At 45.0% G+C, this 13515-nt stretch overlaps 2 protein-coding genes across 5 annotated transcripts in view; one reads left to right on the forward strand and one right to left on the reverse strand.

Moving 5' to 3' along the window:
- Positions 1-7684, reverse strand: part of ndel1a (nudE neurodevelopment protein 1-like 1a) — a gene marked incomplete at its 3' end in the record, with an annotated part of 14832 nt that extends 7148 nt beyond the window's left edge. For all 4 annotated transcript variants that reach the window (XM_083687841.1, XM_083687842.1, XM_083687840.1 and 1 more), the window contains exons 1-3: positions 7582-7684; positions 4338-4434; positions 1969-2122 (exon numbers count right to left, since the gene is read on the reverse strand). In XM_083687841.1, coding sequence (XP_083543967.1) covers positions 1969-2122; positions 4338-4423 — 240 coding nt within the window. In that variant the 5' untranslated portion in view covers positions 4424-4434; positions 7582-7684. The remainder of the gene's footprint in view (positions 1-1968; positions 2123-4337; positions 4435-7581) is intronic.
- Positions 7685-8813: 1129 nt separating this feature from the next.
- On the forward strand, positions 8814-13515 carry LOC310817322 (testis-expressed protein 47-like; the record flags this gene model as incomplete). Its single annotated transcript, XM_083687848.1, has 7 exons — positions 8814-8873; positions 10798-10870; positions 11680-11783; positions 11917-11981; positions 12414-12621; positions 12985-13141; positions 13478-13515. The coding sequence occupies exons 1-7, from the start codon at positions 8826-8828 to the stop codon at positions 13513-13515; spliced, it is 693 nt and encodes a 230-aa protein (XP_083543974.1). The 5' UTR covers positions 8814-8825.

Genomic DNA, 13515 nt, shown 5'->3' on the forward strand with positions numbered 1-13515 from the left:
CAGCTCTGGAACCAGGCCGGGTTAGAGCCGTCCGCAGGAACAGGGTTTTCCAAAACCATGCACCACCCAACCAGAGGAGGGAACCACCGTTAACCTAGATTCAATCATCTATTTTTCAGGGCAACTCTTTTGTGCTCCGCTGCTCCAGCGATCCAGGGCTACGGGATAGAACTGTGACCTACATCCCCAGCTCTGGAGCGCTCCACTCAATACAATAGATGAGCCTAGGCATGGGCCCGTCTGTCTGACCTATATCTGGATGGGTCACGTCTGAATGAATTGCATTTGTGATTTGTCATAACTTGAAAAAGTCTCTCTTGAAAAAGGGATTTTATCCTCATCTCAACGAGACTAACCAGGATAAAAATACAAACTAATGGGGCGCTCAGTGGCGTAGCACACTAATGCGCATACCACATAACCGCAAGGTTCCTGGTTCGATTCCGACCCTCGACATATCTTGCATGTCATCCCTCCTCTCTCTCACCCATCCTTCCTGTCAATCTCTACTGTCTCTATCCCAATAAAAGCAGAAATGCCCTAAAAACATGAAAATAAAAAAAAATACAAACTAAAATGATTATGATGTGAATAAAAATCAACGAACTAGTTACCTGTGCCAGACGGCCTCTGCTTGCCCTGGAATGTCATTTTGCATGCATCACATGTTCATAGTAACTGCACCACTCTAACACAACATACTCACACAACATACCACTCCACACAGGCACACACACATTAAAAGCTTCAAGCGACACATCAAGTCGCAGCCCTCGTATCTAGACTAACGCTTACGAGACAGTCACAAGATTCACAGAGGCAGTCAAGCACCGTCAGCGAGGAAACATTTCTAAGATTCCTACGGTACAGTCCGACGTCACTCGGAGAGGCTTCGTCACTGCGGGTTTCGCCACAAACAAAGACATGAATGCACGCTATGTCTTTCCTTCGGCCGGACTAACCAGGAGGCGGTTGAGGAAGCGGAACACATTCCTGTCCCCACACACACAGACACACATCTGATCTGCGAGGTGACTGTCTCGCTTGGCTGGAGGTTGCCTAATGTGAACATGGACAGTGCCAGGCTCGACCCAGCGCTGATTATGGAGCGAGAGATGGGGTTGGAGACACACCGGATCAGTCATGTCGTTGACATTCATGTATGCAAACGAGCACAGCTGGAACGATCGGGTGTATATTGAGGTCCAGTGATGCACACAGGTGCCATTTTTACCCCCGGTTTGGTCCAGTGCTGAGAATGGGAGGGGGGGGAAGTGATTTCCTCATTCATACGAAAGAGATTTCCATTTAGATTACACATGAATTTGAAACTAATGTCCTGTTCACACGACTGAGCTGAGCTGTACTGGCCCGGTTACGCATCCACCATAGTTACCACAGTAGAACTGTGCTGGGAAGGTCAATATCAAGATAAAACATCCCAGCCAAGCCAACATAATACAGTTTGGGTCGGCACTTGTATGACAAGGGTATCTTATCATTCTGGACCATGCCTGGTAGACCTCTCTCATAATAATAACCTCCTATGAGTTGGGATTATCTCACACACAGACACACACAGACACACACAGACACACAGACACACAGACACCTAGGGTCACAGCAGCTATCAACACGTTCCCTCTCTCTCAGGAGACAACGCTGAAGGACAAGAGAGGATATAAGGGGCAGGAACATTTAATTAGTCGTTAACTATTCAATCCAAGGGTATACGGCGTGATTTAAAGGCTTCTCAAAGAGCCACATAGTACATCAGTGAAAGGCCCTCTCCAAAAAACAAACCTTTTAAGGAACAATATACACACCATTTGAACCATGAATATGTGCCACATTCACAGGGCTTTCACTTCAGACCATCAATGTTTCATTCAGAGAATAATAAAGTAGGGCGGTAGCTTCAACTTGGGGCTGATCTGACTGATAGCCTGTTTCCCCCCCAAACTGTACCTTGAGTGAGTCGACCTCATTCTTCACTCTCTGGTTCTCTGAGTGCAGGTCTCTCATGCGATGCTCAGCCTGTCCCAGCTGGGTCTCCAGCTCTGCCTCCAGCTCCCGGCTGCCCTCCTGGAACTCCAGCAGCTCCTCGTTGGCATCCTGGTAACTAAAGCCAAGGAGAGAGAGAGGTTTTTTACATTTACATTTATGCCATTTAGCAGACGCCTTTATCCAAAGCTACTTACAACAAATACATTTGTTTGAGTAAGTGAATCATCTATCCAAGTCATCATAAGACAAAGTAATCAATGCTCATACCAGGGGCCATTGGCAGTCGTAATGCCACAAGCCTTTAGATATTTATTTTTATTATTAACAGGAGAGAACTTGTACAGGGGATAGTGGGGGTGAAGAGGTCTCTAGGGTATGGGGTAGGGTTAGTACAGGGGGGGTAGTAGGGGTGAAGAGGTCTTTAGGAGGGACTATTAAGACTGGGACTGTTAAGGTTTTGCCTTGTAAACAAAAAGCACTAGATAATGGGAACGTATTTAACGTGTGCACTTGCAGTACACAACAGCATCAACAAAGAGTCGGGTAGAATTAGAGCAGAATCCTTTCAAGAGGAAGTGAAAAGACTAGCTTATCCAGTAGAAGCTTAATCCAGTTTAATGGACAGTACCAGGAATGAGTAAGCAGAATTATAATGTGGAAGGATATAGCCTACACACACACACACACACACACACACAACCTTTGATCTCCTCTTTGTTTATCTAAACACCACAAAGGTCAGTCAGCCCATCAATGAACGCCCTGGCATTGTTTACCAACAACACATTTCATCATCTGTCTGGGCTCCACATTTCATAAGGGAACGGTCATGTACACACTGTACACACTCAGACCACGAGGGGAAACAGTATTATATAAATAACCACTGAGACCTAGTTGCTTACTGTGGGCATGCCGCCACAGAGGGGGGAGGGGGGAGGGGGGCAGGACAGTGTTTCAGGGTGGTGGGGGTTATGTAAGTTGCTGCCAACAGGGCTAGGGATATACAGACACAGCACAGCACAGCCAGGCTATAAATGGCAGCAGCCTTAGCGACAAGGGGCAGTGTGGCATACCACAGGCATGTGACCGATGGCGGGACTGGGTGGTCGGGTGGAGGGTGTAGGGTGGTCGGGTGGAGGGGTCTGGAGACAGGGAAAGCCATCAAACACCCAACTGCCCTGTACTGCCCTGTGCTGCCCTGAGGCTAAAACACAAGGGCTTTCGAGTGTTTGTAAGGGAAAGCCAGGGGCAGGTCACCACTTCCTCGTCCCTGCCTGTGTGACTCATTTAAATTCAGCAGCAGCCTCCATGTCTGGGATTTGACACGCTCCGGCTTGTTTTGCCCATCACGAGACGGACGTCCCTATCGGATATCCCTTAGCTGTCAGGGAACCCGAGCGTCCTCCTCACTTTTTTATTACCACAGAACATTCTTGTGCAACGGTTTTGAAGGAAATCATTTTCAAAACGCTAAGTCCCGGGTCACTGCTATAAACATCACACAACTGCGTCACTGACATTGAGTACCCCCAAAGTCATTCTTAACCCGGTAAATGACATCACCTATTTAAAAACAACAACAGGTTATGGAAAAGGGAAGTGGCCTTCTGTGACTGTGAGGAGGCTGAACGTCCCCCAGAGACTCTTATATAACTGGGTGTGCTTTAAGCCTAAGCTTGCTTCCCTCAGTGCTGGGTGTGCCTGTCTGTTGTTGTCCACTCTGATCTTATCAGAGAGGCCTCTTATCATCCATCAGGCAGCCCGCTGTGATGCGGATGCCCATTCAGAGAGCTGGACCGGAGGGCTAATTCAAGCTCCAGGTCTTACACAGCGACTGAAAGCCTCTCACAGCGAGTCAAAGCCTCTCACAGCGAGTGAAACAAAAATAACTGGAATCTAACCTCTACGACGTCATCTCATTCAATGTCGCCCATACAGACATAACAAGGCTCGTCTGTGTAACGTGAAACGGGATCTGTGCCTTCGGAAGGAGAGGGGCATTCAAGAACGTTCCGAATGCTGGTCTCTTCCATGAAGGTCTTTCACAGGTGAAAGTGGATCTGTTTTTATAACTGCTCTTTAGATGGGGGAGAGAGGAGAGCTAGTTGATTGGCTGGGGAATTTCCTTTCAAGTACTAGGTGCTGTTGGTGTTGCTCCCACGCACACACACAGTGCAGGCACACCTAAGTGTTCCCAGTCAGATCACAGTCAGAGTTCAAGTCAAAGAAGATAAGAATGAACAATGGCCTTAAATCAAACCATTGGTTAAAAAGGTAACAGAAAGACATGGCGTGGTTTATGCTTGTTCTTTACGGGGCACACCTACCGTTTCTGGTACTTCAGGGAGAGTGACTTCCAGAAGTCAATTTCCTCGTCTTTCGAAGAGAATTTTGGTATCATATCCGTGTCCATGGTAAATAGATCTGAAACATCAAGAGGAGAAGGTTCTATTACAAGGCTACATCATAATGAAACAACAACAACAACAACAACAACATTCTAACTGTTAGGCTAATAATACTGCTGTATCAGTGTGGTACCAGACTGACGCCCTCTCTCTGCTGTATCCAGTTACAAATCCTATCCCATTGGAGTGACCTTCAACTCAGCAGTTTGTAGTCTGGTCCAGTAATCATTTAGCCTACTGTAGTAGTATGGATGGTATACCTTCCCTTCAAAATACCGCGGTATACGGTAATGCCTTTTAGTGGCCTCTCAACATGACTCAAACCTGTAGCAAATCTCTGGCCATCGTTACTAGCCCAAAAGTCTGATTTATGACCTCCCCCACAACCCTTCTGGAACCTCTGCTTTTGCCAAAGCCACAGGCCACAGAACCTCTCTCCTCCGCACTCAGTTTGGCTTGGCTTGGACTCCTGAGTCAGTTAGACAGTCAGTGCTTGGACTCCTGAGTCAGTTAGACAGTCAGTGCCATGACTCCTGAGTCAGTTAGACAGTCAGTGCTTGGCTTCTGAGTCAGTTAGACAGTCAGTGCTTGGCTTCTGAGTCAGTTAGACAGTCAGTGCTTGGCTTCTGAGACAGTTAGACAGTCAGTGCTTGGCTTCTGAGACAGTTAGACAGTCAGTGCTTGGCTTCTGAGTCAGTTAGACAGTCAGTGCTTGGCTTCTGAGACAGTTAGACAGTCAGTGCTTGGCTTCTGAGACAGTTAGACAGTCAGTGCTTGGCTTCTGAGACAGTTAGACAGTCAGTGCCCTATGGGATGCAAGCTCTATCCCCTCACAAGACAGGCATAGTCTCACTGACACTAGTGATCTCTAATACACATGCACTCATGTCTCACGTCTCACGTCTCACGTCTCACGTCACACACACACACACACACACACACACACACACACACACACACACACACACACACACACACACACACACACACACACACACACACACACACACACACACACACACACACACACACACCAAGTCCCATCAGGACACACAGAGAGCCATCAGATCAATGATTAAGCCAAGCTGGAAAGGGAACGAATCATCAAAGGGCCATCCACAGCCTCAAATACTGTGCGTTATATAGAGAACACTGCAGACTATCTATCTACACCGTTCTGGAATTCTATGATGTGCGTTAAGAGGAACAGATACAGGCAGCCTTACGTATCATCACATGAAAGAGCTCTACAGTCAACTTCTGTTTAACTATTATGATCCCAACACTAGCGTTCATTAACACCAATAAGACCTGAGCAAGACAACAATCTGACCATGTTTACGTTTGATTTAGTCCCCCAATTCAGGTGAACGGCTCTGTTCCTTGACCAAAACAGGCCTATCTGGTGGCCTAACAGTGCCCCTTTCTTGGAGAAACAAAAACAAAAACAACCACCGCTGCTGCTCCACCAAGTAAGTATAACTAAGGCCCATGTAGGAGGCCAAATGATTAAAGTGAAATAGGGTGGTAAAATACACAGACATATCCATTTCCCCAGAGGTAAAAAAAACTGCTGGAGTCCCATTCATCATAGTGACTATAATTAGCCTAGAGAGAGAGAGGGGACCAGAGGTAAGGGTCTGCATGTGGAACCAGCCATGAAACGAGGCCAGGGGGAGAAAAGCCTAGATGAGGGGCTAAAGCTCAAAGGAGCCAGACTGCTGTCATATTGCTCCCAAGTCATCATGGCGCTTACTGTGTCAAGCCTGGGAGTTATGGCTTCATATAGCCTCGCTAATCCAATCGCATGTGGGTTATCTGGGCACTGCAGGATAATCTTATAATAAAGGCTGTCAATCGCATAGCAATATATGATAGCAGAGGCAGGGTCAAAGTAAATCCATTCTGGGCTAATTAGGCATTCAAATGGGCTATTTGGCAGCAAAGTATGCTGATGGGGAATGTCAGTCAGTCTGAAAGGGGCAGGGGGCATGGGACAATAACATCTTCTGTTGTACATCACAGTGATATCCTGGTTCCTGAGCATCAAGTTGCACTGGGAGTGTAGTGTCAACTTGACATGCATAGAAAACTTTCCATGGCGTGAAAGAGCCTTGACACAAGGCAGTAAACAGCTCAATTCACTCAACAGAAATCCTACCACATGAATAGATAGAAAATAGTGCAGTCAGTGGAGTTGTTTTTAATATTATATCACTGATTTTAATTGCCACGCCAGGCGGATGCATGCGTTGCCTAAAACCAGAGGGCCTACATTATTCAGTGAAAAACTCAGTTGATTATTCCTCTGGATAAATGAACCCAAGAAATGTGGCTCAGTAAAGCAAAAGAAGATCACTGTAATAAGAGATGTCATCGCCTATCATAGGCTACCTGTTGTACAGTACATGGAGGAGCACTGATTGGGACAGGGAAAGACTCTGCTACACCCAGAGCAGAGCATAGTCACTAGATATCAAAAAAGTAAATTGATTCTATGATCACAACTTCTGTCTGGTCCCTGCTGAGCTCAAACTGATGATTTCACTGTGAGGGGATAAACCATGATCTCATTCTTGCCTCATTCATCATCCCTTACACAGAAACCCGAGGTGATGACGCTGCCAGGAATCCACACTGTATTCCACCGACATACCAAAAATGCTTGATCACCTCAACTTGATCACCGAGCCGATTCAAAGAAGACTGATCTCAAAATTGTTCTGCCTCTTTGCCCCTTAGAACTAGCTCGTAAAAGCGAACCGCATCTGATCTCACGTCCCACATCGTCAGCGTAAGACGCCCCATAGGAGGTATTATTAGAGTGATGCTGCCTCGGGGAGATCGAGTCGGACACCGATGGCAATGACGCTGTAAATATGACGCTGGAAAAGTGATAATCATAGCACACGTTTGGTAATGATAACCACCTTAGGGTTGACTGTCCAAATACACTGTTTGTTTGGGCTGTCAAAAGGGAAGCATTTAAGAGTCCAGCGGTTGAGACACAACAAGCTTCTTCGATGGGCTGGCTGTCAGACGCTAGTAGCTAGCCAGCTAGCCATTTTAGCTAACCGAATACGAAGGAATTATATTTTGATGATGATAATAAAACATATTTAAAAAAAGGCAATGTCAAAATTGAGCAATTGAGTCTAAATACCTGATTCCTGAACATTTCCAGTCGGTGCCTCGTCCTTTGAAATGGGGTTTCAGTCCATCATTCGGCCTCTCTGTCGTTCAGTTGTGAAGAAACTGTTGAAATGCTGCTCCGGTATCCAGTGATTTGCAGTTCGCGAACGAATCGTTGTTTTTGAACGACTCTTTTTAGTGGTTCGAGTGAGTCGATTCGTCTTCACAATTGATTCGTTCATTCGTTTTTTACTTCTAAAACAATGATAAATGAGCGCTCCTGAGCCAATAGAGTTATATAGTTGGCTTTTTACAATCAATGTATAGGCCACATACGAGCCAGTGCAGTTTGGTCAAACTTAATGAGTCGTCAACGATAGTTTGAGGACCGCAGATTGAGGCTTGCTTTCAGTTTAGTGACTGAACTGAGCTGCACATCATCATAACCTGCGTGGACATACATTGAAATTATTATTCTTAAATTTCAACTGATGTGAGGGGTTTTGTATCAAGCATGCCTATTGCTGGTTTTGTGTATACAAATAACATTTAATTTAATTTAAACTGTAATGATGGTGATTCAGTAGTTGCTGAATAATATTGTATCAGTCCATGTTGCAAAAAAAGCCTCCCTCCGACTAACTGATGTGAATGAGAAAGTCGTTTAGTCGGAATGAGTTTTTTTTTTAGTGTTTCTGAATCAAGTTAATCGAAATGAATCAAAAATCCGATTATTTTAATTGAACGAGTTCGAAAGAACCGATTCAGTAAAAAGAGCCATCGCTACTACCGGTGGGCTGGGAGGCAGGGATTATCACGCGCTGCTTTCGTCACACAACATACGCACGAGAGAGGGCTGTGCACTCGCATCAAAATACTGAGTCTTGAATATCAGCATCATCTGGTGGTCATTTACTATAATATTTTTTATGAAAGAAAATGTGTTCTATTCACATTACACTTTTACACGTTTACTTTTTTACTTCTTTTAATTGAATGTTTCATTTAGTATTTCTTTTAATTTCTCTCTTTCTCTCTCTCTCTCTCTCTCTCTCTCTCTCTCTCTCTCTCTCTCTCTCTCTCTCTCTCTCTCTCACACACACACACACACACACACACACACACACACACACACACACACACATACGCACACACGCACACACACACACTCGACCCTGTTGCTTAGTAACACAACTACAAATAACCATGGCTTCCAAATCTCAAAAAGTTGATAGTGATCCTCTGAACGGTTGGAACTCAGGCTTTGAAGACAGAATGTCGCTGTTTGCAAAACTGGAGGAGTCCCACAGAGCTGTCAGAAAGGTTTGTACTGGTAACTTTTTGATGCATCGGAAAACAACAACAAAACGAGCACACAACATCTCAATGCATGCTATTGGTGCTCTCCATAGGCCTCAATTGCACATTATGATCCATATGTTTGAGCAATTTTGGTAATATATCACTTCACTTATCTGTACAATAACAATGCCAGTGCAAAAACCTATACTTGAACTGGTGTAATATAATTCCCCCTTAGACTGGACTATCCTTATACAAAGTTGCACAGTCACAGCCATAGTCAGTGAAACTGGAATATGGCAACGGGTTGTGTGGCAGCACTCAAACACAAGACTGCTTTCATATTCAAATGAGACCTGCTATTCTTTGAGAGAATGGGATTTGTTGTCATAGAGACTTCTCCTCTCCAACTGGCAATCCACAGAATAAACAAGGTATCCCTGGCCTGCATGGACGCGTTGGCTAGTTAAGGGTAGCATAGCCTACAGAGTGTCCTGGGTGTCTTCCACAAGGGACCACACTGGAAATAAATGTAATGCTTTCATGTATTGTGTTATCCCCCGGGTTCTGTACTTTCTAACAGTACTATGTACCAAAACATAAATCAAATCAAATCGGATGGCTGGGGAGTCTTTACAGTAAACACTAACACTGCCTGGCGCACTCCCTTCTCATCCTCCTCAAAACATTCCCCTCAGATAGGGCTGCTATCTTTTTATATAATTGGGTCTGTCTGTGTCTTGTTCTATCAGTGGGATATGTTGGCAGTCTCGGTGCACTGCAGCTGTGCGCAGTAGATAGAAGGCTTGGCTTTATTGCACCAGGGGGAACGGTGGCAGGTCTCCAGGATATACCATGAGAGTGACAAACACTGAGGGAGGAGGGCTGGGCACAGCTGTTCTCCTAGCTACGGTCCGTCAGTATACTTGACTGTGAGAGGGAGAGAGAGAGAGAGAGAGAGAGAGAGGGAGAAAGAGAGAGAGAGACGGAGAGAGAGAGAGGGAGAGAGAGAGGGGGGGGGAGAGAGAGAGACAGAGAGAGAGAGAGAAGGGAGAAAGAGAGAGAGAGGGAGAGAGAGAGAGAGGGAGAGAGAGAGAGGGGGGGGAGAGAGAGAGGGGGAGAGAGAGGGGGAGAGAGATGGAGGCAGTGAGCCTGTTAAGTCTTGACCAGCAGAAGAAGGAGAAGGAGGAGGATGTTGGAACTAGTTTGTTTCACTGTTTTATGGCGCAAAGGAGGCTTTTGAATTCCCAAGAGGAAATGGTTTGTATAATACAGGAGGTTGGGTTATAGGGAGGTTTACAGGGAAGACAGGATGGTATTCAAGTGTCAAGTTTAAGGCTACAGTGATGGTAATGGCTATGGTTATGGAGTCAAGTGTTTAACATTGTTCTCAATTTAAGTATCAGTTTATACAAAGTACTTGGCTTTTTGTTTACTTCTACATACATGTTATATTACTATTTTATTATACATTTACATTAAGAAAACATATCTGCACACCTGATATTGTCCCTGCAGGTGCAAACAGAGTAGAGAAAACTCAAAAACTGTGAAGAAAATCTCTATGTAACACGGCTTACTTGCAAAAATCAATTGTTTAATAATCACTGACGTTTCAGTCAAGACACCTACTTCAAAGTGTACATTTGTATGAAATATTTTTTTCTTCATATGTCAGTGCTTGTTAGATTGCTCACGTGTATGTTTGAGACTTTTCAGTCTACACACCCGTGTTCTGTAAAAGACTTGAGTGAGTGTGAGTGAGCACCTATGTGTTACTAGTGTGTTTGATTGTTGTGTGTTGTGTTGTGTTGTGATTGTCCAGGTAGGTATACAGTGGGTGAAGAGTGGGTGGCTATTGGATGTCTTATTTCTCTGTTCTTGATACTGTACCTGTTCTCTCACTCACCAGGTGCCTTAATACCCTTCCTCTCTGTCTCTCCAGAAGTTCCTGTTACACCGGTTGATAGTCATCGCCAGCATCCCCCAGCAACTCGCAGACAGGAGAGACTTGGGAGGTGGGCCAGCCGTCACTGTAGAACACATTTAAGAGCCATTAAGGTTAAGAGGATGTGCATTCCAGGGCGGATTACAAGGCATCACTGTTCCACTGACAGAAGGCCCGGTAGGGTACAGTGAGTCAGGTTTCAGCTCGAAACCCATGAGCATCTCTTTGCTAAAAGAGGATGAAAGAAGTCCCTGCTGATCGGTCAAATTAAAAATCCATGCCTCTTAAATGCTTAACGAAATACATCTTTATAAGTAGTAATATTACCTTTATTTATCCAAGTAGGTTATTTACAACACATTCTCTTTTACAGTAACGACCTGGCCAGGTCTCTGATGGCCATGAGGCTCTGATGATAGGCTGAACATAGGCTACTTACTCTGTAAATGCTGGTTTTACCAAATAAATGCAGAATAAGAATAAGCATAACAGAAATACTGTACCGCTTTGATTCCTCTTAGTGTGGATTCTCTGTCTCAAAGTTCACTTGATATTCAAGGAATACATTATAGCTTTCACACCTCGATGTAGGTGAAGGAGAAGACAAGAGGCTTGGCTGAGAGAGCCCTTTGTCTGCGCGTGTCAAATGGAATTCTCTCACAAAAGAACAGAATAGAATGCATGCATTAAAAGCTAGCAGCAGTTGTTCGGGACAAAGTGGAACCTCCATTAAAATGTAACAATGTATGTTAAAAACAAGGGAATCAAGCCAGTCACCCACCTCAGCATTCAGCATTGAATTTGCATTGGTTTTTAAATCTTTGCCCACAGTAATTCATGCAAAGCAGTAATCCATATGTTAATTTTTGGGCTGTACAGTACACTATGAGGAGCTGAACCTGCGCTTGCAGAGGTATTACCATGGCGACGGCATCACTGGCCTGCTTCTGATTTACCCGACCTGCATGCTGCATGTCATTGAGGTAATCAATGCTAAACATAGAGAAGCCATTTATGAAACCCATGTTCCAGAATATTCTGTTGTTTCAATAAACAGAATTATATGGAGCATCTCTAGAGTGTGACTCTCGGCCGTGCTCTCTGTTTCTCCTCCAGTCTTCCAGTGAGGTTCTGGTCTCTCTGCTGAAGGACCTGAGGGACATGCAGGAACAGACAAACTGGTAAAGTTCCACTCCCGTACTAAAGATGAAGGACTAGGAAGCTCCATGTATGTTTAGATCAAACTATCAAACTATCATTATTTACCTCTTAGATCTGGTCCTTACTAGGTTGGGGGGGGGGGTCCAATATGTAGCCCCTCGTGTGCTCTTTTCACATTGACACAGTCATACAGTAAACTCTGTTTATGACATGCAGTTACAGTTGTAAACAGTTACAGTTGTGACGCCTCTGGTGTCATGTTGTCATGGGCCCTATCTGGTCCCCTGTGGCTCAGTGGGTAGAGCATGGCGCTAACAACGCTTAGGTTGTGGGTTTGATTCCCGCTGGGACCATATATACTGAAACGTATGCACTCACTGTAAGTCGTTTTGGATAAAAGCGTCAGCTAAATGGCATATATATATATTATTACTATCTGTCTCCATCCTCAGTGACCTGGTTGAGGCTGCTAGGATCGTGGTGATGTCACATGACCTTCCCAGCAGGCTGTTTGGCCAATGGAGCTACAAGGTGTTGAATGTTCAGGCCAGGACTCTGGTGGGGGTAGATGAGTCTGACAACGAGAGCACAGAGACGTTAGTACGCACGGCCCTGTCAGTGCTGCTCAAGCTGGGGAATCACCTCCAGACAGCCACCAAGGTGAGCCATCAAGAGCGGGGGTTCAACCAGAGCTAGTCCTTCTTGTCATGTCTTGGATTCATCTCTGGGAAATTAAAGGGACACTTTCTCATTTTATAATTAGATATCACAGCCATTGATGTTATTCATATATCAACATATTGATAGCCTGTTCCTTTATATTTAATATTTGGAATCATTTGTTGTTTAGCCTCTGTGATGGTGTGGTGAGTATAGCCTGATACCTGAAGTATGTTGTTAGCTCCCTAGGATTCACAGTGTACTATACCTAGGCTTTAGCTCAGTGGCCTGACACAGTCTTGTGGTGTTGCCGTTGACCTGTGGTTCGAACCCAGTTGATCACCCTCTCTCTTCATGGTCCAGGGTGCTAAGACGTCTCCAGGCTCTGTGCTGGACGCGGTGCCAGATCTGCTGGTCCCTCAGGACGTCCTGGCCCAACTCCTGGGGAGAAAGGAGCTCATGAGCCCCCAGCAGTATCTGCAGATCTACCACTCACCTCTCAACCTGCGCATGGACTCTGGTGAGAATTAAAAGGACATTCTAACACTCTAGAATCTTGACAAATGTATACTCCCTGGCTTTATGCCATGGTGTGCCGTAAGGATGTTTCAGGCAATAGATTTTGTGGTGAAGATGCAGTCATCATATTTATGCCACAGTCGTGAGGCACTTAGTAAATCCTAAATTACTAGCCAGCTTCATGTATTATTTGCTAAGATAAGCACGAATGTACTTCAGGACTGAATGTAAAACTCAGCTTGTTACCCTGGCCACGTTGCCTAAGTACTTAAGTACAGTAAATAGACAAAGTAAATAGACATTACCAGTACGCTGAACGTTCTGTGATTGTTTAAAGGGCACGTGTTTGGAAGCAGTCGTCCAACCACAGTTTAG

Source organism: Argentina silus (genome assembly GCF_951799395.1).
Source record: "Argentina silus genome assembly, chromosome: 16".
NCBI classification, from domain to species: domain Eukaryota; kingdom Metazoa; phylum Chordata; class Actinopteri; order Argentiniformes; family Argentinidae; genus Argentina; species Argentina silus.